The sequence below is a fragment of the Palaemon carinicauda genome, chromosome 1 (assembly GCF_036898095.1).
Source record: "Palaemon carinicauda isolate YSFRI2023 chromosome 1, ASM3689809v2, whole genome shotgun sequence".
Classification (NCBI taxonomy): domain Eukaryota; kingdom Metazoa; phylum Arthropoda; class Malacostraca; order Decapoda; family Palaemonidae; genus Palaemon; species Palaemon carinicauda.
In genome coordinates, this window is record NC_090725.1 from 283,562,213 (window position 1) to 283,589,712 (window position 27,500).

At 32.7% G+C, this 27,500-nt stretch overlaps 1 protein-coding gene across 1 annotated transcript in view; it reads right to left on the minus strand.

Moving 5' to 3' along the window:
- LOC137657284 (dimethylglycine dehydrogenase, mitochondrial-like) overlaps positions 1 to 27,500 on the minus strand; it is a 63,247-nt gene that overhangs the window by 19,577 nt on the left and 16,170 nt on the right. Inside the window, exons 2-10 of the mRNA XM_068391621.1 lie at positions 22,318 to 22,408; positions 18,302 to 18,423; positions 15,508 to 15,615; positions 13,805 to 13,901; positions 11,880 to 11,962; positions 10,768 to 10,889; positions 10,104 to 10,352; positions 8,301 to 8,496; positions 6,121 to 6,320 (exon numbers count right to left, since the gene is read on the minus strand). Coding sequence (XP_068247722.1) covers positions 6,121 to 6,320; positions 8,301 to 8,496; positions 10,104 to 10,352; positions 10,768 to 10,889; positions 11,880 to 11,962; positions 13,805 to 13,901; positions 15,508 to 15,615; positions 18,302 to 18,423; positions 22,318 to 22,408 — 1,268 coding nt within the window. The remainder of the gene's footprint in view (positions 1 to 6,120; positions 6,321 to 8,300; positions 8,497 to 10,103; positions 10,353 to 10,767; positions 10,890 to 11,879; positions 11,963 to 13,804; positions 13,902 to 15,507; positions 15,616 to 18,301; positions 18,424 to 22,317; positions 22,409 to 27,500) is intronic.

Here is a 27,500-nt window from a genome sequence, read left to right on the forward strand (position 1 = left end):
ATCTAAAGTTATGGTGCTCTCTCTCTCTCTCTCTCTCTCTCTCTCTCTCTCTCTCTCTCTCTCTCTCTCTCTCTCTCTCTCTCTCTCTCTCTCTAGTGAAGGTTTATAAGACTGAAAAACTATGCAATTTTCTGCATTAAATAATGTTGTAATGTTACGCTTTTCCTAGAAATTTTCAGTTCACTCTATTTCTTAACCTATTCTAAATGCAGTAAGACAAAATCTCTCAGAATGGGGTGTGTTCACTGTCAATTATCTTTTACCATGGCAGGGGACGTATAAAACGTACAGGTGTGAACACAGGTGTCTGTAGCCACGGATCTCACTGCCACATAGTTGACACATGTGTTCGGAGCATAAGATACATGTGCTAACTTAAAAACTCTGTCTATGACTGTGTTCATCTTTGCTTGTATGTTTTTCAGTGCTAGGGGGTGTTATGTGGTCTCATTCAATAATAATAATAATAATAATAATAATAATAATAATAATAATAATAATAAAAATAATGATAATGATAATGATAATGATAATAATAATGATAACAACAACAACAATAATAATAATAATAATAACAACAATAATAATAATATTAACAATAATAATAATAATAATAATAATAATAATAATAATAATAGTATTATTATTATTATTATTTTTATCATTATCATTATTATTATTATTATTATTATTATCACTATTATTATTTTGTTAAAGATAATAGCTGCCTTAGTTGCATTGATTTTGTCTTCGTCTTTTTAATTGCTCTCATTATCTACTTTAGAGAATTACTGCAGACAGCCAGTAATTAGCCAAAGGTCATCCTTCATGGTGGGTAGTCAAGTTCAGAAATAAGTGACGAATCAAGATTTTAATCTTTACATTAAAACGTTGATTCGCCAATTATTCTTCAATTTGACTATCAACCATGGAGGATGATTTTTGCCTAATTACTGGATGTATGCAGTAATTCTGAAAAGAAGATAATGAGAGCTATTGAGAAGAAAGAGTTCATGATTATTGCAACTGAGGGTGTCATTATCTTTAACAAAACTTGCCTTAAAGAAGGTCTACTCCCTAATCATCATCATCATCATCATCATTATTATTATTATTCTTATTATTATTATTATTATTATTATTATTATTATTATTATTATTATTATTATTATTATTATTATTATTATTATCGCTGGCTCGGCTACAACACTAGTTCGAAAATCAGGATGCTATAAGCCCAAGAGCTCCAACAGGGAAAAATAGCCCTATGAGGAAAGGAAATAGGGAAATAAATGAGCTACAAGAGATGTAATGAACAATTAGAATACAATATTTCAAAAACAGTAACAACATTGAAATAGATGTTTCATATATAAACCATAAAAAGAGACTTATGTCAGCAAATTCGTAATGAACAATTGTACAGCATGAATGCAGATTTTTTGTTGTATTTTAATATTTTTACTTATTCTTATTCGTCTTTAAAGTTAATTATTCGAAATTAGCATAATGTGGTATATATATATATATATATATATATATATATATATATATATATATATATATATATATTATATATATATTTATATAAACTGTAACTTGTGATTCTTATAACTATAAAATATCATGAAGCTTTTCGTTATTACATATTATAATTCACTTGGCACGCCAATTGAATAATTTCTTACCTCATGTTAAACTATCATATTATTACTCAGTTCATTTGCCATCACAAAATATATACACATATTAGCATAATCCTTTCGGTCACAATAGGAATAAAAATACTGAATTTTCTAAACTTAGCATAATCAAGCTCCTTTCATCATATATTGAATTACCACTGATAAGTTAATAAAATATGTTTCTTAAAATATAGACATCACTGTACACTATTATTATTATTATTGTTATTTTTATCATTATTATTATCATTACTATTATTATTATTATCATTATTATTATTATTATTATTATTATTATTATTATTATTATTATTATCATTACTTGCTAAACAACAACCCTAGCTGGAAAAGCAGAATGCTATAAGCCCAGGGACTCCAACAGGGAAAATAGTCCAGTGAGGAAAGGAAAAAAGGAAAAATAAAATATTTTACGAAGAGTAACAACATTAAAATAAATATCTCCAATATAAACTACATAAATTTCAACAAAACAAGAGGAAGAGAAATGAGACAGAATAGTGTGCCCGATTGTACCCTCAAGCAAGAGAACACTAACCGAAACACACACACGGACACACTATTATATATACGAAATGTTACCGAGTTGATTGACAGGTGAAACCAACATCCCGTCCACTAATTAAAATGAAACGATCTTACACCTTTGTAAACAAAAACAAAGGGTAGAATTTCCAGTTTCTCTTTTCACAGAATTTTGCTTTCATCAAATGAATAACTCTGAGGACAGCGAACCCAAAGGGAATGTGGACAGAAATGTTAGAAATTAATTGAAGAAATTTAGATCGGCCAAGTGTCTCCTATATAATAAAAACATGTATCTGGCTATGTGGATGTATGTATGTATATATATATATATATATATATATATATATATATATATACATACTGTATATATATATATATATATATATATATACTGTATATATATATATATATATATATACATATATATATATATATATACATATATGTATATATATATATATATATATATATGTATATATATATACACATACACACATACATATATATATATATATATATATATATATATATATATATATATATTTCTTTTCTGTCTCACTGAGCTCCAACCGCTCAGAAACAACTATCTCCCACAAACTACCCAAACTGCCGTGTGGTAGCTAGAAAAGGAAGAGAGGATAGGAAGGTTGAATCCATGTATGTTTATGTGCGTGTATGTGCATATCTATCTAAATTTTTAGCCGTCATTTTTGACGGGTCACGTACACTATTAAACTACAAAATACATACTCTCTAGCCAGGATGTGAATGATATTTAATGGTCTGGAAAACAAATATATATACACACATTACATAGTTATAGCCTCTGAAAAAATTTAGATGGTTAATGTTTTGGAAAATTATCAGCTCTCACAAACTGTGGGGGTAAAAACAGGGTAAAAACACCATTGGGTACTAAAAATTAAGCTTAGAAAAAATGACAACAGAATATTCCCGATTTGAGTGACCATTCTGTCACTTGTTTTAATAACCTTTCTCTCCTTCAAAAGTTGATCGTGTTCTTTCCTCTTACTGACACGATTTGGGCTATTTATTTTAATGTTGTTACTGTTCTTAAAATATTTTATTTTTCCTTGTTTCCTTTCCTCACTGGGCTATTTTCCCTGTTGGAACTCTTGGGCTTATAGCATCCTGCTTTTCCAACTAGGGTTGTAGCTTGGCAAGTAATAATAATAATAATAATAATAATAATAATAATAATACTGTCTTATCGGGCTGATTGAGAGAACCAATACAGAATCTTTTCTCTTTACCTAGAAGAGAACTACCTTGCTCGTCCATTAACAAAATTCAGCAATATCAGGTATCAATAGAGTCCTCAATTCTATGAATGAAACTGAAATAATAATACCAATTCCTTAATATCGCAAGAGGGTCTGCCCCCTCTCTTTTGTTCTTCTCCTGTACTTCTCTTTCTCCCTATTTCCTTAATCTTTCCCATCCCGAGTACCTGCCTTTGGGCTATAAATTGGATTGTATCCAGGGGTACTCTTCCTTTCCCTGTATTCCCCACTTCCCTATTATTATTATTATTATTACTATTATTATATTCTATGACTCATTTCCGATTTAGCGAAACTGGGTAGTTCCGTGTTTTCCTCTATTTGCTGTTTTTCTAAAGTACTTTTACACTGACATATTATTATTATTATTATTATTATTATTAACTGCTAAGCTACAACCCTAGTTGAAAAAGCAGGATGCTATAAGCCCACGGGCTCCAACATGGAAAATAGCCCCGCAAGGGAAGGAAACAATTGATAAGAGAAATAATTAAAACAAAATATTTTATGAACCGGATTATAAGCCACTGATTCATAACGACTTGACTATTCGCTTCGCTACCCTTAGTATTCTCTCTCTCTCTCTCTCTCTCTCTCTCTCTCTCTCTCTCTCTCTCTCTCTCTCTCTCTCTCTTGTTTTGAATAAGCGACACCCCGCCCCTACCCCACAAGCCGCCCCCGGCTCTATGATATAAAAAGGGTTCCTAGAACCTTTGACAGATCTCTTCAGAAGGAAGATTCAGATTAAAGACATTCTTATCTCCTTTAGTTCATCACAGAAAAGTGTAAACAGCCGGGGGTGCCATTAAGGTATGTGTGGGTGTGTTGTGTGTGTGTCTATGTGTGTGTGTATCTGTGCGCGCGGACGTCATAAATGACTCCAAAAAGTTACGAAGATTCTGGATTGAGAATGTGTGCGTGTGCGTGTGTGTGTGTGTGTGTGCGGACGTCATAAATGACTGAAAAAAGTTATGAACGTTCTGGATTGAGAGTGTATGTGTATGTATGTGTGTGTGCGTGCGCGTGTGCGCGCGCAGACGTCATAAATGACTTCCCAAAGAGTGACGACCGTTCTGGATTGAGAAAATGCCAACTCCATTCTCCTCACCTCTTAAACAATAGGCTACAGACTACCATGATTAAACATCATGTTAACAGGTTCATATTTATTTTTATTTGTTAATTATCATCTTGTTGCCATTTCTGTCTTGAACGCTCCGAAAATAATGCATTCTGCCATTGATAATTGACAAGGTTAACTATCTTGTCTTGTGATCAATATTTAAGCACATCCAACATTCGTAACTGACCGACTGTAATATTAATCCTATTCTTTATTTCTACTGAAGTTTAAAGAAAAAATATATATTGAATAAAAAATCATATAATATAACAAAAAAATAACTATGTCAACAGATGTATTACAAAAACATTGGGGTTATTTGAACTCCTGAAATTCTTTCCAAAATTTAATCACAAGAGAAAAATAAAAATATTCCATCGTTATAAAATGTAAAACTAGCAAAATCAACTTCATAAGTAAGGGCGAATGCATCGTGGTTCTTTCATTATAAATCATTTGGTCCTGATATTAATTTTTGTGATTACATTGCATTATTTACTAAGTCATGACTGGATCGATCATATCTGAACCTAAAAGGTTTTATGAAGAAAGACTGCTTGTTTGTGTTTTGTTTGTCTTTGCAAGTTCTATGTCACCCCTTTGCTTTGTACATAATGGAGCCTGCGTTGAATTTTTTTCCAAACCTTTTCTCATATATTTAATTAAAGTTTGTGTCATCTGAATTCTGGTGCAATAACTCCAACCTAATACTTTTTATTAATTGTTCCCCTCTTAACTTTGAAGGACCAATATTTGTTACTTTTTTTTTTTTTGCCGAATCATTCAACTGAGTGTCTCATTTGGTAGATATATATTTTTCATAAATGTATAATTTGGAAGAGGAGGGTTTTTAAACATCTATTATCAATAGCTCATGTAATTTCTGATTGATTTAAATTTTTAAAAAACCCATGATATTATTTGATTTGATTGGTATGGTGGCCTATTGGAAACGTCCCTCTAGCTCGATAGTTTCTAGTAGTGTCTACAGCCTTAAAATTCTAATTAGCTGAGGAGGAGGGGAGGGGGGGAGCCTATAGTTCTAACTGCTGAGTCATCATCAGCCAATGCTTGCCCCACCCACCTGGCTCAGCTTGGATTGATTGATTGATTGATTTGAGGTTTGCTGGCATCCTGGGCCCTAGCTTAGCCGCTGATCATATGTATATATGCTCAGTCTCATGGGTATTGTTCTGCTAGCTAGGGCATTGTCACTGTCCCTTGCCTTTGCCACTCATGAGTGCCCTTTAAAACCTTTAAAACAATCTGTCGCTTTCTGCGTGACTTCGTTTTAGTCTATTCAACATTCTGGACAAAGTATGACCCTTAACACCTTTAAGTATTAGCATAATGACACTTACTTTACTTACTTTGACGGCTGCTTTTCCGATCCCGTACAGGACCTCCACTCGTTTTTACCTTGTTCGTTCAGAGTATTTAACGTTTCACCGAGAGATCTTACCTGCGAATCGTTCTTCGTGTGGATACGACACTCCATTATTCATGCCATATGATTCTCTTGTCTTGGCTAAAACGAAGTCTGTGGTGGCCCACTTGCCAAATCGGTTAGGATCACATTCGTTCAGTTCAAAGGGTGGTTGGCCCATAAGTATCCAGTCAGCGATGAATTTGCCTATTCCGCCACCATGAACGATGCCATATCTGTTGAAATTAAAAATATTGGCGTTATAAGCTTCGAGCAGCGTTGTAAAATGTTTATACTTGAAATCTGCAATAAAATTTGACCCAGTCAATATAAAGAAAATAATAAAAAATCGATGGAATCAGAGAGATGGATGTGGTCTTTAGAGTTAAGTAGATCAATATTTTGTTATCGTTGTATTTTCATATCCTCTGCATATGTATGATACTATAAACAACAATCTTATATTAGTTACAAATTACAAGAGCTAATAATTTAGTTAAATAATGAAAGTTCAAATAAGAATACATAGCATAGAAGAACATTTCAGAATGTTTGTGCTTTCAAAAAAAAAAAAAGGAAAAAAAAAAAAAATCTTAAAAAGTCTAAGTTATCATAAAGTGATTTCAGTCTTTGGTGTGGGTGTCATTCAGTTGTCAAAACAACCACTTTTGTATGACTCGTTAGTCATTTGACTCTCAATTTTATAATCAAAGGCTTCATAACGTTTGTTAACATCGAGATAGATTCCTGACATATTACTGATCACTCTATAGACTCAGACTATTGAAAGCCAAATGCAATTTTACTGAAAGGAAATTTACTAAGCTTCCTTAAAATCTACATGAAAACTAACAAATACACTAAAGTCCATGGATATGATGATAACTACTGTATAGCAGTTATTGATTAAATTATCGACAATGTATCAAAATACAAGAAAATCATTTTGACTAAAATAAAAATAGGATATAGTTATGAGTATGATTTCCGTACATTAGTTGCCAGTCAAAAAAAAAAAAAAAAAAAAAAAAAAAACCCTGTGATCACAGAACATTTCGTGTCAACATCCATCGATGTCAAATTAGAGGAAGGGTTATTTTATACATTTTTGATAGCTGATACTCTAAGGGCTATGAAAAGACCCAATAATTAATATGCATCATATATCATAACTTTCTAAAATCCCCTCATCAGCTATCAATACTAACTGAAAACTTTTCATACGCTAGTAAATATAACCATCTATTTATCTCAGGTATGTTACGTGCCTATTTATCTAAATAACTTTACATAAGTAATTTGATTATATATATATAAATATAGTAATGTAGATCCAACAGCAATATTAATTATAATAATAAATATAAGTTATAGGAAGTAACAAATTCAAATGGAACTATCAATCAATCTAAACATTCACTGTTAAAAAATAAGTCGTAATCTTAATAGGAAATTCTCCGTAAAAAATATACTGTTCTCAGCCGTATTTCAGTAAAATACAGGCGACCATAATTTCACCATACTTTGTGCTTACATTTTACCGGTTTGTGACCGTAATATCACTCCTTAACGTCAATATATCCGTTTTTATAAATTCTGAAATAAATGTTGCCAGACATTTATAGCTTTCTTATGCAAATTTTTAAGTGTTCACTATGTTGAATGAATAAGTGGGGGACACAGGCAGTGGTAATACCTTGTTAATTTCCAAAGAATCAGCAAAATGTTTACGTTTTTTATCCCCCCCCCCTCCCAAAAAAAAGGAAAAAGAAAAAAAAGTTCCTTGCTGACATTTATTTTAAGGTCATATGCTAGGATTCATCAATATCGAAAAAATAAATCTTTTCATTCCTTATTTTTTTGTTTATCGAAAACTATTAACTGCTCAAATATTTTCATATCTAATCAAAATTCTTCACCTTTCCATTGATTTCTACGTCTGTCACTTGAGCATTATTATAAAATATTTTACTTCTATAAGACTGCTTTCTTAAACATGTAAAAATGAAATTAACATCGTAAAAACTAGAAACTAAGAACTTGGAAAATTGTTAAAGCAAATTTGAAGTAAGACATTTTTTTTCATAATCACTGGAGAAATACACGCACCCCAAAAGTGCCAATTAAACCCACGACAATAAAATATTTTATGTAATAAAAAAAAATAAAAAAAAATAAAATAAAAAAGTCGAAAAGGTCGATATGAAAAGTCTCACCCAAATCCAGCCGCAAGCCACATGTTAGGCAAGAGATCAGGCCCCAGAAGGGGGAGAACATCCGGTGTGTAAGTGATGGGACCGTTCACTACGCTCTGAATATTGGCCTCAGCGAAACAGGGCATTATCTCCATGGCAATCTCCAGGTGGGGCTCTAAGCGATCCAGATCTGGTTCGAATAACTCCTTTCCGAAGCCTGCAGATAGATACAATCATTGTGAGTGCCAAGATAACTCGTAGATGGATGTCTGTGTGTGTGTGTGTTTGTTTTAGACTTTGATGTTATCAGTTTGTTATTGGTTTTCGTTTTATTATCATCTCCTATGTGACTAATTTACTAGATGTAAAAGGTGTGTTTTCAATTTTGATGTATGTGTGTATGTTTGTTTAAGACTCTTTGATGTTATTCGTTTATTATTGGTTTTCGTTTTATTGTCATCTTTTGTGGGACTAATTTACTAGATGTGAGAGGCATGTTTTCAATTTTCATGAATCTTGCAAAAAAAAAAAAAAAAAAAAATTAGAGAAATAATACACTGACCAATAATGATAAAAACAAACATCAAATATGATAATATTTTCATCTAATACCTTTCTCCACATTCCATGGTCACTAATAAATTACTTTTAGTTAAGAGGAGTTTTTTTACTGCTATCATTATTATCTCCCTTTGATGGAAATTAAATAAATTTTCTAATGTTTAACAACAGTATCTAATTTCTGTTAATCCATCCATTAAATGTTGAATTAAAGCATAAGTTTAAAAAATTTGCTTAACCGGGAATTCATGAGTCTGTACGATAATCTAATATTTAAAAACGTATAATGTATTCTTAAGATTGTAATTAGGCAGTATGAATTTAATAACATGTTAATGTTAATATATATCATCCTGATTAAGTCTTTCCACTCTTGAATTATGATACAAGTTTAATGATATTCTATAAAAAAACACAGCCTTTAAGTTAAGAAAAACACCACGTCTCAGTTCTACATTAGTAAACGCGAATTAATTGATGAAGTTCATGGCAAATTAGAGCATTGTTTTAAAACACTCTTATTTAACAAGGAATTCTTGAGTCTACAATAAGTAAATATTTAAAAACACTTAACGTATTCTTAAGATTTGTAAACAACCAATATGAATTTTAGAACACATTAATGTTAGCATGTATCATCCGGATTCTTTCCACTCTTTATAATTATAACATGCGTCTAAAGCGGAGTTTACACTGTCGAACGGTCTGTCGAACCCGGGTGTCGAACCTACTTGTCAAGCGGTTCGAAGAGGTGGAGTCAGGCACAAATGCATGTGTTGTGGATAATGAAGCCTTGCCCACAAAAGGCAGTCAAGAACAGACTTTCTTAGAACCGTCCGACGAACGTGTTCGCCAACCAAATACCCCGTTCACGCGTTCGAACATCACATCAAACACTTGTCTGTCGAACAGCATTCGACGCACCGTTCGACCACCGTGCTATTCAAGTTTGACACTTAATGAAAATAGATAAGTATAGTCCATTTCTTTTAGCGAGGCAGATTTGCACAGACTCGCAGCGGTGCCCTTTTAGCTCGGAAAAGTTTCCTGATCGCTGATTGGTTAGAATTATCCTGTCCAACCAATCAGCGATCAGGAAACTTTTCCGAGCTAAAAGGGCACCGCTGCGAGTCGGTGCAAATATGCCTCGCTAAAAGAAATTGACTATAGATCACAATACAAGAACCTATTACCTTCCTACAGGCCGTTTACAAAAACTAAACCAGCCTTAATGACATTCTATAAAAACCAACTAAATTGTACCTTTAGGAACACCTTCCCTAACCCAGTCTTCACACTGCTTCATCGTTTCTTTGGATTCGTAAGGACCAATGAGAAGTCCATCACGTTCTTGGCGAAGATAGAACGAACCGTCCAAGTGCCTCAGGACTGGGAACTCTTTCTTCAAGGCTTTCACCTCGGGAACAGTCGACGTCACGAGATATTGGTGATGATTTGGCACCAGTGGAAGGTCATATCCGGCTAGATTGGCCACTTCCTTGGCCCAGAAACCTGAGAATCGTAAATTTAGTCTGAAAAGACTCTAAAAATATTTTTGAAAATTGTTAAAAAATTGTTTTATTCTTTAGGCCAGGTGAATTTTATTTAATAAACATCCTGCAAAGCGTATATTCGAGAATGTGAACTTGTATAATTTCTATTCACCAATTTAAATACTATTTTTTTGTTAAATGAATATCAAGAAAACATATAATAGAATCCTGCAAAGCGTATATTTGAGAACTAAACTTGCATTAATTCTTTTCATCAATTAAAATACAATTATTTGTTAAATGAACATGAAGTAAACATGTAATGGAATCCTACAATGCGTATATTTGAGAACTAAACCTGTATTATTTCTATTCAGCAATTTAAATACAATTATTTACTAAATGAATATCAGTAAAACACTTATTGTACTAACCTGCAGCGTTAACTACCCTGTCTGCTACTATGTCTCCTTTAACTGTTCCTACGACCCATTTTCCATCTTCTCTCAATGTAAGTGAAGTGACTCCCGTGTTTTGAAGGATCTGAGCTCCGTATCTGAAGAAGATATTGCACAGGTGAGAAATAAACACTGATACATCAATCAATAAGGATTCCAGTGAACATAAATGTAGATGTGATGATAGCTAAAGCAACAATACAAATATAAAAATGTTGTGATTACGGTTATGATGTTGGTTCTGTTCTGCAAAATAGGGTAGACGTTGAAATCCAACGGCTACCCTATTTACTGTATTCCGAACAGCTAACGGTTAGATATTCGGAATACAGTAAAGATACACAAAGATATGTATAGGTTTATAATATGTTCTACTTTGTAAAACAGAAGAAAAGAATTTAAATAGAAACAAAAGACAGCTTCTTACTGGCCTGCTCCTTTTGCAACGGGTTTTGTGAGAGAGTAAGAACTGCACAGATGAGAACTAAATATTTATACATTAATCAATAAAGATTCCAGTGAATGTAAATGATGTAATGATAGGTAAATATACAATACAAATATAGGATTGCTTTGTTTACGGTTGCGATGTTGGATCTGATCTATTAAATAGCTTAGCCGTTAGCTACAGAAAACATTCATGAGGATATTATGTATTGGTTAAGAATTGGTTTTGCTTTGTAAAGCAGATCAAAAACATTCAAGTAGACAAGAAAGATAGCTTCTTACTGGCGAGCTCCTTTAGCAATGGCTTGTATGAGAGAGTAGAAATTGCACAGATGATAACTAAATACTTATACATTAATCAATAATGATTCAAGTGAATAAAATTATTTGATAATAAGTAAATATATAATATAAATATAAGATTGCTGTGTTTACGGTTATAATGCTGGGTCTAGTCTGTTGAATAGTTTAACCGTTAGCTATTTTAAGGTTGAGATATTGGTTCTGTGAAAATAGTTTAGCTCTTAGCTATTCTAAATACAGTACAGATTCATGAGGATATGATGTATTGGTTAAGAATTGGTTCTGCTTTGTAAAGCACATGAAAGGTGTTAATGTAGACACGAAAGACAGTTTCTTACTGGCGTGCTCCTTTTGCAATGGCTTGGGTGAGAGAGTATGGGTCGACATGGCCATCGAAAGGCGTATATAGACCCATGAGAACCTATAAAATAAGAAAGTGTTATTCTTGGGTAAATTTTTTACTATTACATCCAACCTGCAACTTTCTGCTCTTGACTACTTTTTAAATTTATTTTGAGATAACTCATTTCCTACTTTAATAATCGCGAAAAAGATAAAGATACAAGGACAAAACAACACGCACACACATACACACACACACACACGCACACGCACACGCACACGCACACACACACACACACACACACGCACACGCACACGCACACGCACACGCACACGCACACGCACACGCACACGCACACACATATATATATATATATATATATATATATATATATATATATATATATATATATATATATATTCCGATGCAGGCAAATCATATATATATCTTTAAATTACTTCATGTTACATAGAAGACATTTTAGAAATACTTGCAGGTTTGCGCTGTTAATATGGTAGTTAAACCCTACCATATGAAACCTTCACAATGAAGATTTTATTCACACCTCTCCCAATGCATATAAACGCTCAAAATCCAGAAATATATGAAAATAGACCATGAGCTTTCTTACATTGACATTGATTATGTAGGATCAAGTGATACCAACAGTGTTTTGTTAAGAAGAGGATCTCCTAGAAGCTAGATAGTATGGTCTGCCACTAGATCCAGGTCATGCAATTACACATATTATATTATTCTTGTATGCTGTTTACACGTCGTGATCTTATCCTGTATATCGAATAAGATGCATTCAAGGTACCACTAACACATTTTCTTTTCCTAACTTTGAAAAGTACCAAGAATGTTCTATACGAATGGTCTCTAGTATATTGATTCTGGTGTGTCCCTCGAATTAGGGCTTTCTGTAGGACTCGAGTTGTGGTGGCCGATGTGATAACGTCCCTGACTGGTGCTCACCAGGGGGGGTTCGAGTCCCGCTCAAACTCGCTAGTTCCTTTGGTCGTTGGAACATCATCATCCTTGAGAGCTAAGAATGGTGGGTTTAAGGGAGCCTATAGGTCTATCTGCTGAGTCATCGGCAGCCATTGTCTGGCCCTCCTCGGTGCTAGCTTTGGTGGAGAGGGAGCTTAGGCGCTAATCATATGTATATACGGTCAGTCTCTAGGGCATTGTCCTGCTCGATAGGGCAATGTCCCTGTCCCTTGCCTCTATCATTCATGAGCGACCTTTAAAACCTATTTTCTTCCGATGTACTTACATGGCTTTGGGTCATAATTCTAATTTTCCTTCTGAGGTCAAATTTATCTTTGTAACTATCAATCTTCTGCTTTCAAAACCTCGTTCGTTTAGTGTAGTTTAAAAATAAGTATATCAAACTTAATCATTCTTTCAATACAACCCATAGTCCGTTTCTGTTTGAGAAGTGAAGTTTGTGCATCTGTCATATCAAACGAGATACATGCATGAATCGGAAAGTTTTGCTATTAGATATAATATAATTTTTTCATATTTTCTTAAATCTACTAAAAAAAATATGCAAAAAAGGAGAGCATGAATTTTCAGTAACACGTAATAATGCATATTAAGTATATGAAATGGCATATTCTCTCTCTCTCTCTCTCTCTCTCTCTCTCTCTCTCTCTCTCTCTCTCTCTCTCTCTCTCTCTCTCTCTCTCAAAAAAAAAAAAAAAAAAAAAAAAAATAAATAAATAAATAAATAAATATTTAATCAATTTTAAAGAAATAAATAAATTTCAAATAAATAAATAAATGAATTTCAAATAAATAAAAAAATAAAATGAATAAATGAATAAGTTAAATCAATGAAAAATAAATAATAATAAATAAAAAAAAATACGGATTAAAAAATAAATAGATGAAAAGGAACGAAGCACGAACCTTATCCAAGTTGATGGGTGGAACAAGTTCCTTGATCTGTTCAGGTGTAACAAGGCACTGAGGAGCTTCGTGGTGACCATGACGACTCATCTGATACCTGATGGATAAAAGTTACACACCTGAAATATATCATCATCCCATCGAAAAATTATGACACGATCTTAAAAGCAACAACAACAACAATAATAAGAATAGGGAAGTGGGGAATATGGGGAAAGGAAGAGTACCCCTGGATAGAATCCAATTTATAGCTCTAGGCAGGTACTCGGGATGGGAAAGATTAAGGAACTAGGGAGAAAGAGAAGTACAGGAGAAGAATAACAGAGAGGGGCAGACCCTCTTGCGATATTAAGGAATTGGTATTATTGTGGATATTTATTAGTTTTAGTATCTATTGCATAAGAGATGGTATTTTGTTTACATGACCACGCTCTCCATATACTGCCGAATTATGCACAGCAATTGTTTTCCTCTATTTTTTTCATAATTTAAAACAATTCGCCATATTGGAAACAAGTTAAAATTATAAAAATGTATAGAATTATAAAAAACAACTAGCTTGATTTCCTCACTAAACGACCTGGAACTGACATCGTCAACATAGTTAACCAAACAGTAGTTCGTGATGCCAGCATACATTTGATATATATTTATAATATATACTAACTTAAAATGGAGTAATTACTCAAAAGTATTACTATTTGTGATTTATGTATTTTAAGATACTTTTGAGTAATTACTCCATTTATAATTTAGTATATATTTTGAATATATATCAAATGTACGCTGGCATCACGAAATTCTCTTTGGTTTACAATGTTGACGATGTCAGTTCCAGGTCGTTTATTGAGGAAACCAGGCTAATATTTTTTTTTTTTTTTATGATTCTGAAGTTGTTGTTTTTTTTTATAATATCTACTTGTTTCCCATGTGGCGAATTGTTTTAAAATATGAAAAAATTAATAGAGGAAAACAATAGCTTTGCATAATTTGGCAGTATACGGAGAGTGTGGTCTTGTAAACAAATACCAGAGGGAGATTCCTCTATACATTTACTTCCGCCAAGGAAGTTATGTTTTCACCTCTGTCTGTTGATTTGTTTGTTTGATTGTCACAAGCCTAAATAAAAAAAAAGCTATGGATGAATCTTGATGAAATTTTCAGGACAGGTCAGAAATGGGCCACCTTAAAAGTGATTCGATTTTGGCAATGATCCAGAATCCAGATCACCATCCAGATACATAATTTTTATTATACAGTAGATTCATTCATGGTCAACATATGAAATAGGGAAAGCTTGGACCGTAGACTTGAGTAAAATTTTGTTAATCTCCATTGATGGAGGTCTGAAATCTCTTGTTGCCTTTACTCCTTATTAGAAGTAAGCAAAATTTACCATAAAAAAACAAGGCAGTGCTTTTAAATTTAATGCAGATTATGTATTCAGCTATGCAACTCTTTATGATCATCACTGTAAATGCCTCACAAATTTACACGTTTTAAAACCACCCATGGCTTGTAGGACTAATATTTCTTTCAAGGTCCTTACCTTTCTATTCTTTTAAAACTAATATTTCCATGCAAGAACTTGTCTTATAACCCTTTCTGAAAGTAAATTAAAAGAAAATGCATGGCTGCAAAGACTTATACGTCTAACTTGTATTACCAAAGGTTCCTGACATTTAAATGAGTTAAAATCATACCTCATTTCGTCAACTCTTACTGGTGAAGTCGCTAGACGCACAGACCCAGGAAGATGTAGTCCAACAGCTTGGCCCGTCTCTTGTTCAATGTGGGCATACATGTTTAAACTAGAACAAAATAGATAAAAATACTTAATAAAAGCAAAAATAAATTAAATGCTTATTTACTTAAATTTATTATCTGTTTTATGGAGAAAGGGCATGGGCATTCGACTCACATATACAGAATGTAATGGTTAAATTGTTGAATGTAAACGGTCTAGAATTTTAATTTCTCACAGAGGTTAATTTTCACCAAAAAGAGAACAGAGGAGACTTATTTGGAATGGCATTCACACTTACAGAAGTGCCAGAGTAATAAAACTTTGTGGGGAGATATAAAATATGCTAAAATGTATTTTTAGGGGGAAATAAGTAATTCAGTGGGTATTTATTAAGCATTGAGTGGAACAATTTATAGAGGAAGGAAATCGTGTAATGAAACTGGTTGTGCGTCGTGAGTCAGATGGGCAATTTCATTCATCAATTTACTATTCTTATTAGTATAAAATCACAAAGGAGACTAAAAATAATTTACTTTAATGCACTTTGTACAACCCAGAAATTGCAGATGTGAATAAAAAATTGCATCCGGAAAATATCACTTCATAAAAACAATAAGTTTGTTACCAATATAACAATACCCTAACCAACTGGAGCATTTTCCGATAGATTCAAGTGATTAGTTACCGTTAAGCATACAATATTAACAAGAAAAATTAATAAAATTTAAAATAGACAGAAGCTGAATAAGTATTTTCATTTGGTATTTTAAAGCTTATATTTTCCTCAGTTTTTGTTATTCACAAATAAAACACCACAATTTGTTTTAAATTCAAAGCAAATATTATATGACAGAAGATTATTTCTTTACCATTTCATGAGACCATAAACCATTTTCAAAGGTATCCTCATCGTATACCATCAAAGAACTCTTGATTCCACAAGCCTACTTTTATAACATTTTACGATACATCGTTTGTTCATTTTAAATCTTAATGGTTTCCTAATGCAAGCTGTATGAGATTGAGCATCGATGTGCACAATCTTCCATGTCACCAACACTTATTATTATCACAATCAATCAAATCACCATGAAATGGTTTTGCGCAATAAATCTACCAGGACTCTTACTTTTCACATGAAGATTTTGGGGTTTAATGCCCATTCTATAGATCGTCATTTTACTCGAATAAGTTCCATGACAAGATCAAATTAATATTTTTTTTTTCTAGTGAAGAACAGAAAGCGTCAAATTAAGTATCACCACATTTGCTCAAAGTATTTGAATTGCATTAGTTTATTTTTGCCTTTGTCTGTTCAATAGTTGCTGGCTGTGTAGGTCTTGGTAATTAGATGTAACCAAAATGTTTTTTTTTTTCTTTATTCACTGACAGACAGTGGAGTTTTACTAGATCTCTTAGAAAAGAAACAAAAGTTACTCTTTATTTGTTAAAACTTTTTACGAGCTATTCAAAGTCTATACTTACATTCCTTTTCAATTAGTTTGAAAGAACATTTAAAATTTGCTTTACCCAATTAGAATTCTAAATGAAGAGTTGATCTTACTGAACTAATTTGCATTTGGGGCAGAGGTTCTGAGTAGAATTTAATGAGTTATTGCCAGCTTTATATTCCATTCTCTTAATCGATGGTACTGTGAGATCATGATTAATTTCTATCCTTGGTTTTTTTTTCTGCTCACTTTTTAAATGTCATAAAACGCCAAACATGAATGTAATAAAATACATTTTATTATACCTTTAATTGTGTTGTTTCGTATTCCCAGGAATCATGTGAAGTTCTATGTAAGATTTCCAGGTTGAGTGAAAATATTGGACTCATTTAAAAAACCATTTTATCTTCCGCGAAAAAAAAAAACTGATTTAGCTATCTCACGTGGGTTCTTACTTTGTTTTTTGTTATCTTTTACCCGATTTCCATAAACATTTTTTTTCTTCTCCATTTCATTCATAAATTCATGTTCCTTAGAAAATAGATGGATTTTATGTGGATCTATTTCATACTAATCTTTGGTAAATTCATAGTTCGGAGGTTGATGGACCAACGAACATTATCATTTACCTTTTATCGATTCACGGTTGAAAGTTTCCTTGAAAAAGCAATACTCCACCCAAAGTCCTTAATTAGTTCCAAGAGACATGATTTAAGTCGATATTCGACGTAGGTCGGATTTTTAGTATATAAAGTGACTTATATGTTCCTTATACATATACTGAACTTGAAAAGGTACTTACAGCCTGCTACGATATTATGAATATCAGATACTTATTCTAATAAGCAGTGAAATACAGCATCATACAGTACAGTATTCAATTGCTCTATGAATTGGAAACTGACGAAGGTCGGGTAACTTTAAAATATTTAGGGATGAGCGACGTAAAGTTGGAACTAATGTATGTCAAACTGAATAAAAGAGGGGCATTACTGTATTCACCTATCATACTCGGGTATTGGTACCCTGTTGAAGCTTAGATCAAACCTCAGAAATATGGATTCACTTTTTATGACAATTTTAATGGTATTATACAAGGTAAATCTTTCATAAACAGCTTATAGTCTTTCACGATTAGAACTGGAAACATCATATTCAAATACAACTATAAATATAAGGACAGATGAATTGAATAACTTCATACTGTCCTTCATAGTGCTTCTGTAGCACTTCAAGGATCAGTATGAAAAACGAAATTCAAATGAGTTGATGCATAACAAAGGTGAAATAATACTGTACCTGTAGTAATGGACCTTCTTTAGATTGACAACTCCCTGGAAATTTGTGGTGAGACCAGCTGCATGCCATGTTGAACCAGCTGTAAGGTCTGTCTTTTCTAAGAGCAGAACTTTTTGGGGGCTCTAAGGGAATTAGAAAAAAAATACCATTAAATGACATATATTTTACTAAAGAAAATAAAGTTATGAATCATGCCAAAAATCTAATATTCTGTTAACATCATGTTTCTAAAATATTTTATTCTAATTGGTAATTACTTTTCTTATTTTTTTGTTTCCTTTCCTCACTGAACTATTTTCCCTGTAGGAGCCCCTGGGCTTATAGCATCCTGCTTTTCCAACTAGGGTTGTAGCTTGGCTAATAATAATAATAATAATAATAATAATAATAATATGCACCCCTAAAGTAAGGCAAAACATAGTTAGTTTGGCTGATCTTGATAAGCTTTTTTTGTCTTTTGATTTGGCTTTATAGCTCATGCCAAAATATTAATAATCTAAGTCTCTTCGATAGGATCATTCTGCTTACGATAAAAACATGTGTGTGCAGTTAAACAAAAATGTTTTGAATAAGTTCAAAGTAAGATACTAAATTGATTAAAATCATTTGAAACAGTTTCATTATGTATAAACACCTGTACGAATTCATATTACATATGTAAGCTAGCTCACTAATGTCAGAAAACGTAGCTGAATGAAAACAATGGAAATTAAGGGGTTGGGGTGTTATTGAACTAAACTTGTAAACACAAGGAGCCACTCTTGGAGCGCGTCTTGTTCTTATGTTGCGGACTTACTGTAGTTATATAAGAAAAAAAATATGTAGAAGTAATTTGGTGAGACATTGGAATTCAAATGAAAAGGGGAGCTGAAGTATTTATTTTATTGTTCAAAATATTTATTCAAAGCATGTGAATGAAGATAAGTAGACTGTCAAGGTGGCAGAAAAATAATACTTTGAACACCCAGGCCTATATTTGGTAAATTTCTTGCATAGAATTCATAAGGGTCATTCCAATTGTAAAGGAAATACCAAAACTATATGTCATTTTCCTCTCTTCCAGCTACAATTGCTGTACGTATACATTAGTGTTACAGGGAATTGCTGCATTTGGCAAAATACTTCATAAGAAATTAATTATTTTATATCATTTCGTTTGTAAAGTCATGATCTCTTTGATAAACACAGCAGACGCAATATATACACTGAATATCAACGTAACCTTGTGCTTTACGTGTATGCACTGTCTACTATAGTTATTTGACATAACCGAGTTAAAATATGATCTCACACTGTCAATAAACATGCCATGGCTTGTTGATTATTTGGATAATTTCAATGAATTAGATTCCTTTTGATAAGCTAATAACAAATGAAAAGGAATATCAAATAACCTAGTTGCTTCTCCCCAAGGATTCTAAAATGTATTACTGTTTAATCAAATAATCTATCATTCAATGTACAATGCCTAACTAATAGCCAGAGAGCATAACTGCCCCTTCATCTAAATCAATATAATGATTATGATATGACACTTACCTTAGCTTATCTAAATAGACTTTACATAGATTTTGTTGTTTGGAGATAGGAGTCCTGCTACATGTTCATGTTACTCAGGACGCTAGACGCATCAGACTATTAGACGTCGGAATCAGTACTTGATTCTTGTACATCAATAGCCATGCAATGTTAAGGGATTAACAGGTGAAGCAGTCTTTAGCAGTATTTCCAGACTGGTCATATTTTGTTGGCTGTTAAATTGATACTGCGCTGTTTACCTTGATCTCAATATTCAGTATATGACAATGTATTGTGATTCTTTGGTGCAGTTGAAATGAAAACACCAGCTCATTTGTTCATTGAGGTGAAATGTCTGTCTTGACCTAGGCAACTCAGACCTCTGAATATCAATCATTCCATGCAAGAGCATTCTTGTACAGTACATTGCATCTTTTAGATGAAAATCTCTTTGGATACCTGCTAAAGGCAAGGGGGTTAATTCGACAATCTTTGCAATACATGTAGATGTTACTTAAATTTTGGATTGCTCCCGAGTTCGAGTGATGGAATAAAGAGATCATATTCTGGCAGTAATGCTTTAAAATGATTGTCATTTACTCATTCAGTTGCTGGAGGGTAAGCACAACAGTTGTCTAAAAAGAGAGCAACCTCTAACGAGTACAAATATCTACCTTTTACAAGGTTAACCTTTACATATATATAAGGATGCATTAAACAATAGTAACCGTGTTTACCCATTGGCTTCCTTGTACATCTTACCATGGTGGCAAATATTATTCATTATCAAATTTTCCATCAACAAACAATTTTGATACTTTTGATACATACTGAAAGCTCTACTAATTCTAAAGCTATTACTACCGTTTTTTCTGGCTCTTGTTCAGGATCTTTCAGACATGATCCTAGAAAGGAGACTTGCCTATTGGGGATTAATATTATGAATTATGCTCTTGTTTTTAACACATGAACATACTGCTGTGACTTTCACCATCTTCTGCATCATCAGACTAAGATCTTTGACGTGAATCTAGTTATCCAATTCCATGAAATAGTTTAAACTTGTGCAATTACCTATCCATGCAGCTATAGGCCTATATCATCCCTATTTCTCATTAACCAATTTTTATCGTCATAAAGAATAGCCATAGCCATAGCCTCTGTACCATGGTCTTCCACTTTCTTGAGGTAAAGTTCTCTTGCTTGAGGTTACACTTGCGCACACTTCTATCTTGTTTCTCTTCCTCTCGTTCTTAAAGTTTTGAAGTTTACATATGAAATATCTAATTCAATGTTGTTACTGTTCTTAAAATATTTTACTCTGATTGCTCATTACTTCTCTAGTAGTTTATTTATTCCCTTGTTTCCTTTCCTTACTAGGCTATTTTTTCCTTGTTGGAGTCTTAGGGCTTATAGCATCCTGCTTCTCCAACTAGGGTTGTAGCATAGCTTGCAACAACAACAACAACAATAATAATAATAATAATAATAATAAATCCCTTGCACAGTCCAACAATGCTCCAAACACGATCAATCTTGTTTCTTATGGTTTCTCACCGATATAGTGTTGAAAATCATCTGACCATAGTTTCAATCCAAAAACTTTTGTTTTGGTTATTGAAAGCAAAAAAAAAAAAAAAAAAAAACGTAGAATAACTCATTCTACAATATTTGTACTTCCAGCTTTCAATATTATTTTCCCCAGCAGCTTTTCAGGGAATATTTCCGTTCTAGGGAAACCATTCAATAATAAATGCCCATTTGGAACATAAGACAAAAGTTATTTTAACACTATATATGGATAGCCTTTGCCAACAATTCAGATCGACTACACAAACAACTGTAAAAGAGTGTTATAAGGGAGAATCCCTTTATGGACTCCTTTTCAAAGCGTGTATCAATCAATCTTTCAATCACAAGAGATAAGAGATATCATATGAGTTTCGTAACAAAGGCGGATCTGTTTCATCTCCATCTCTCGCTGTAATCCAGTCACCCCAGCTACCAAGCCCCACTGAAGAACTTAACCTTTCTCAGTGTGACGTCAATTAACTAAGATGATTAACAGTTAGCTTGAGAGCTAAAATAAACCCGTCGAACTCAGCATTTTTTCCAAGAAGCTATTTCTAGAAACATGGATAAGCAAGGCTTCTCTACATCCATAGGGCACGTAATCTGATTTTTGCTCTACCATATAAAAGTAATCCTTGGTCATAAATCAATGTAAAATTCCTTTTGCAAAATAGCTGAGTCATAGTATGCTTATTCTATTGACCATATTTGCCATAGCCTTTCTGTAGTATGATGTTGGAAAATAATCCATGCAAGTAAAAATCAAAATTGATAGGCATAGTGTTAATAGATATTGAAATTAGTTACTATGAAAACATTTTGAGGCTATGGCTCAGATGTAAAGATAAAGAGAAGAGGGTGCTTCGCAGGACGTAACATATTGCAAAAAATAAAAAACAAATAACTTTTAGCTTATGAAGCATTACCTGTCTAGCCAGATGATAAGCAATGCTTGTGCCAGCGATTCCACCACCGATGATTAAAGTATCGACAGCTTCGGGAATAGTTTTGTCTGATCTGAAAGAGAAAAAAAACATTTGTTTTATTATGAAACACATACATGATGATGATGATTAAATTATTACCACCTGTGATAGTTGTTGTATTTTTCATTATAAAGAAGTTATGACTAGCTGCTTCATTAACGTATGAATCTTAAGTTACCTTTTCAACACATATTAAAGAAAAAAGTAAACCTTCAACGCTTATTTCTTTTCTCTCTCTCTCTCTCTCTCTCTCTCTCTCTCTCTCTCTCTCTCTCTCTCTCTCTCTCTCTCTCTGTGGTAACTGAGGATAGAAAAAAATGTAGTATTTTTTCCATCATTAATCTGACCATTTATATGAAAGATAATCCAAATCTATTGCTAACTTTCGTGGGATCAAAATTTTTTCTTCTTGCAAAGAATATACCTTAGACGTGGTGTTTTTCATTCCTATCCTAATTATTTTATATATTTTTTATCCAAACATTATTACCATAGAATTGATTACAGTATAATTTAGAGATTAATGGTCTGCTATTCCGGTCATTAGCATGGAACTTTTTACAAGTAGCTGGTAAAAAAAAAAAAAAAAAAAAAAAGCCAAATCCCTGAAAAATGAAAATGAGGATGTAGCAATAAATTTGGGAAGATTATTGGAGAACATTTTTATTTATTGCATGTTTTAGGCTTATTAGAAATGTTCCTCTTTTAGGCTACGTGGTTGTTAGAGATAGACAAGAAAGAAGAGAGCCTTCCTAAAAATAAGAATAATGGTGCGTGAAGTGTTTTCGTCTCTGGGAAGGCTTGGGGAATTAACAACTTTATTATTATTATTATTATTATTATTATTACTTGCTAAGCTACAACCTTAGTTGGAAAAGCAGGTTGCTATAAGCCCAAGGGGCTTCAACAGGGAAAATAGTCCAGTGAGGAAAGGAAACATGGAAAATTAAATATTTTAAGAATAGCAACAGCACCAAATTAAATATTTCCTATATAAACTATAAAAAAAACTTTAACAAAACAAGTGGAAGAGAAATGAGATAGAATAGTGTGCCGGAGTGTACCCTCAAGCAAGAGAACTCTAACCCAAGACAGTGTAAGACCATGGTACAGAGGCTAGGGCACTACCCAAGACTAGAGAACAATGGTTTGATTTTGGAGTGTCCTTCTCCTAGAGGAGCTGCTTACCAAAATTAAAGTATCTTCTACCCTTACCAAGAAGAAAATAGCAGTAGTTAACCCCTTGGGTGAAGAGGAATTGTTTGGTAATCTCAGTGTTGTCAGGTGTATGTGGACAGAGGAGAATCTGTAAAAAAATAGGCCAGACTATTCGGTGTATGTGTAGACAAAGGGGAAAATGAACCGTAACCAGAGAGGAGGATCCAATGTAGTACCGGCTGGCCAGTCAAAGAACCCCATAACTCTCTAGCGGCAGTATCTCAACGGGTGGCTGGTGTCCTGGCCAACCTACTACCTATAATGTCACAACTAAAGTTAAATAAATCTTGCTGTTTATTTCATAAAATGAGTAATTTATGTTTTATTTCCTAATGGTATTAGTTATGCAGCTTTGTTCATGAATTGATTAACCAATCAGATTTCTCTTTTTGTATACATTACCTTTTGAAATAATCGAAACCTAGAATCTGTATTTTTACTTCATTCGGAATATAGAGGAAAATAGAGCATAAGGGTAATCCATTAAAAGTATTATTCTCATGTCAGCTGTTATTGACAGCTGGGATGTTTCTTCCTATGAGCTGACATTAAAAATAAAGTTAAATAAAATTCGTTTAGACAGATTGGATTGGATTTTTTAATATGGCGTAAATAGCCGGCGTTGGTAATTCAGGCTAGTTGTTGTTTTTGTTGTTGTTGTTGTTGTTGTTGTTGCTAAAGTATAACCCTAATTGGAAGAGCAGGATACTAAAAGCCCACGGGCTAAAATAAAAAAAAAAAAAAAAAAAAAAAGAGCACAATAAGGAAAGGGAATAAGGAAATAAATAAACCATATGAAAAGTATAAAATAAAGAATAAAAAATATCTTTGAATTAGTAACAGCCATTAACTAGAGATGTCATATATAAATCATGGAGAGACTTATGTCACACTGTTCAACATAGAAACATTTGCTACTAGTTTGAACTTCTGAAGTTCCACCAACCCATTGTAAGTTCTAAGATTGATGTTGCTACTCTACATATTACAAAGGTGTCAACGTCTCTCTCTCTCCTCTTTTTTTTTTCAGTAGTTTTTTCTGGCTGCAGTGCTCATGTCATAATACTTCTGTCTTTACTTTGCTAGAAAACACATTCACAATTTACTATTGTAAAATGTCTTTATTTCTTTAGATGAAATTAAATTTTAGAATAATCAGCATCTTGAAAAGTTTGTAAATTATACACAATCATCTTCTTGGCTCCTATTTCTTGTATTAAATTCTTAATCAAAGTTACCTGCTAATACTTAGAAGGATATAAATAAGGAATAAAAATTTCGGATAATTGGGTTTAAAATTTTAAAGGCCACCCATGAATGGCAGAGGTAAGGGACAGTGACAATTACCTATCTAGCAGGACAATGCCCTAGAGACTGACCATATATACACATAATCAGCGGCCAAGATCCCTCTCCACCTATGCTAAGACCAGGGAGGGCTAGGTAATGGCTGCTGATGACTCAGCAGATAGACCTATATGCTCCCCAAAAGTCCCCATCCTTAACTTACAAGGAAAATGAGGTTGTAGACACTACAAGAAACAATCGAGCTTGAGCGGGAATCGAACCCCAGTACGTCAGATCCCCAGGCAAGGACGTTTCCAATAGACCACCACAAGGTTCATTGTTAATTATATACTTAGTTCGCTTTATCATTTGGAGGAAACATCTTATTCGTAGATCTTATTTAAAATTATACCTGTAATAGAATAAAAGAACTAAGAGCCAGCAAATGAAGTTAAGAGTATTTAACACAAATCTGTGAAGACAAGATGTGATCCTCTTTTAATCTACCAAAGAAAGATTTTTTTCTTGTTTATTTTTCATCGGAAGTTGTGTTCTTTATCAAGAACATATAAACGAATGGAAATATAAACGAATGGGGAGGGATTGCACCCAAATATAGCTTCGCCTCTGAGCACCTAGTGAATGGAATGAAATAAATCTCAATAATCCGATTGATATGTAAAAATTTGGATCTATTTCGCAACGAAGGCTAATCTCTTCCCCCTCAACAAATCCACAATATGTGTATTTTGACTTTTTTTTGGATTACAATTTTTGGTTTGAAAAAGAGAATGGGTGGTATAACAGAAAAACAAAGATGATATACAAAGTTTTGAAAGTACGGTATGATTGACTGAATAACCTGATAGTTTTATGTCAGTCAGTTTCTCAAACTTTTTTGCGAATTTTGTAACGATACGTTGACGGATCTCTAAATATTTGTGGGTTTACAGTAAATAAGAAATTATTAAAAAATGTCCATCTCTATCAGAAAACACATAGTTAATTTAAGTGAAAACATATATATACATAATCCTAAACGTCTAACTACTGATGGTGATAAATATATTAATAATTGAGTCAGTAATTCTTATATGAAGTGTTAGCACCTTTGATACCGTGTAAAAGGGCAACTCTTGAATTTTGCAAAGACTATCTGTTATATTTCTATATAAGGAAAAACGTAGTTATACAATAATATTAAAATTGGTTGAATACAAACTGACATTTATATCATGATTTTCAAAACTTGTCTTGATATAGCAGTGAATAGTCACTATTATTATTATTATTATTATTATTATTATTATTATTATTATCATTACTTGCTAAACTATAACCCTAGTTGGAAAAGCAGGATGATATAAGCCCAGGGGCTCCATAAGGGAAAGTAGCCCAGTGAGGAAAGGAAACAAGGAAAAATGAAATATTTCAAGAACAGTAACAACATTAAAATAAATATTTCCTTTATAAACTATAAAAACTTTAACATTACAAGAGGAAGAGAAATAAGATAGATTAGTGTGCCCGAGTGTACCCTCAAGCAAGAGAACTCTAACCCAAGACAGTGAAAGACCATATGAACTCATTAGCAAAAATTGGTTGTTGAATGAATTGCTTCATCGCGACATTGAGAAATTTGGGATTTCATCACGAAATTATCAAAAGGACTTTTGTGTTATCGACGGAGCATTATGATTATATAACATCACGACCCAGATACGAGATAAAGGATGTTGATTAGACATTTTCCATCAAAATATGAAAAACAATATGAAAAGTACGTTCAATCATGGTACTTTTATTAGTATTTTTAATTTAGGTCATCATTATCAATGAAAAAAAATCCCTCTAATATGAAACCAAATGGCGATTTTCTATTACAAAAATGTGTGTAGATTTAATGAATTGTTCTTGTTTCAATATGAATACATCGCCGACGTCTGAACACAAAGTTAATTCTAACAAAATATGTGATTTTCTTTAAAACTGCTTTAATAGTGTTGTAAAATTGGCTTTTCTGCAGGAAACTAATTCTATAAAAGACACTAAAAAAATTAAATTAACGGTGGCTTCTTGTATATTATTACATATAAAACCAAGATGGTTTCCACTAGAGTGTTTCTCGAATCAATCAAATTTTAATTCGTAAATCAAAACCTCACTTAAAAAAAGGTTTTTCATTTATAAGGATTATTTATTTTTATTTCATTTATAGGAGAGAATAAGGATGTTATAAGTAATGAAAAGTAAAAGTAATCGTTAAAATGTAGAAATAGGTCAAGTACCCTCTTACCAATAATGGTCATTATACTATAGACACAAGAGTCCTAATCATCGAAATTATACTCTCTCTCTCTCTCTCTCTCTCTCTCTCTCTCTCTCTCTCTCTCTCTCTCTCTCTCTCTCTCTCTCTCTCTCTCTCTCTCATAAAATGTGTCACACCTGCAAATGACTTCTATTATGAAGACACTTTTTTTATTCCTAAGAAGAGTTGAATAACAACCAACACTCAAGAGCATTATATATATATATATATATATATATATATATATATATATATATATATATATATATATATATATATATATAGATATATATATAAATATATATATATA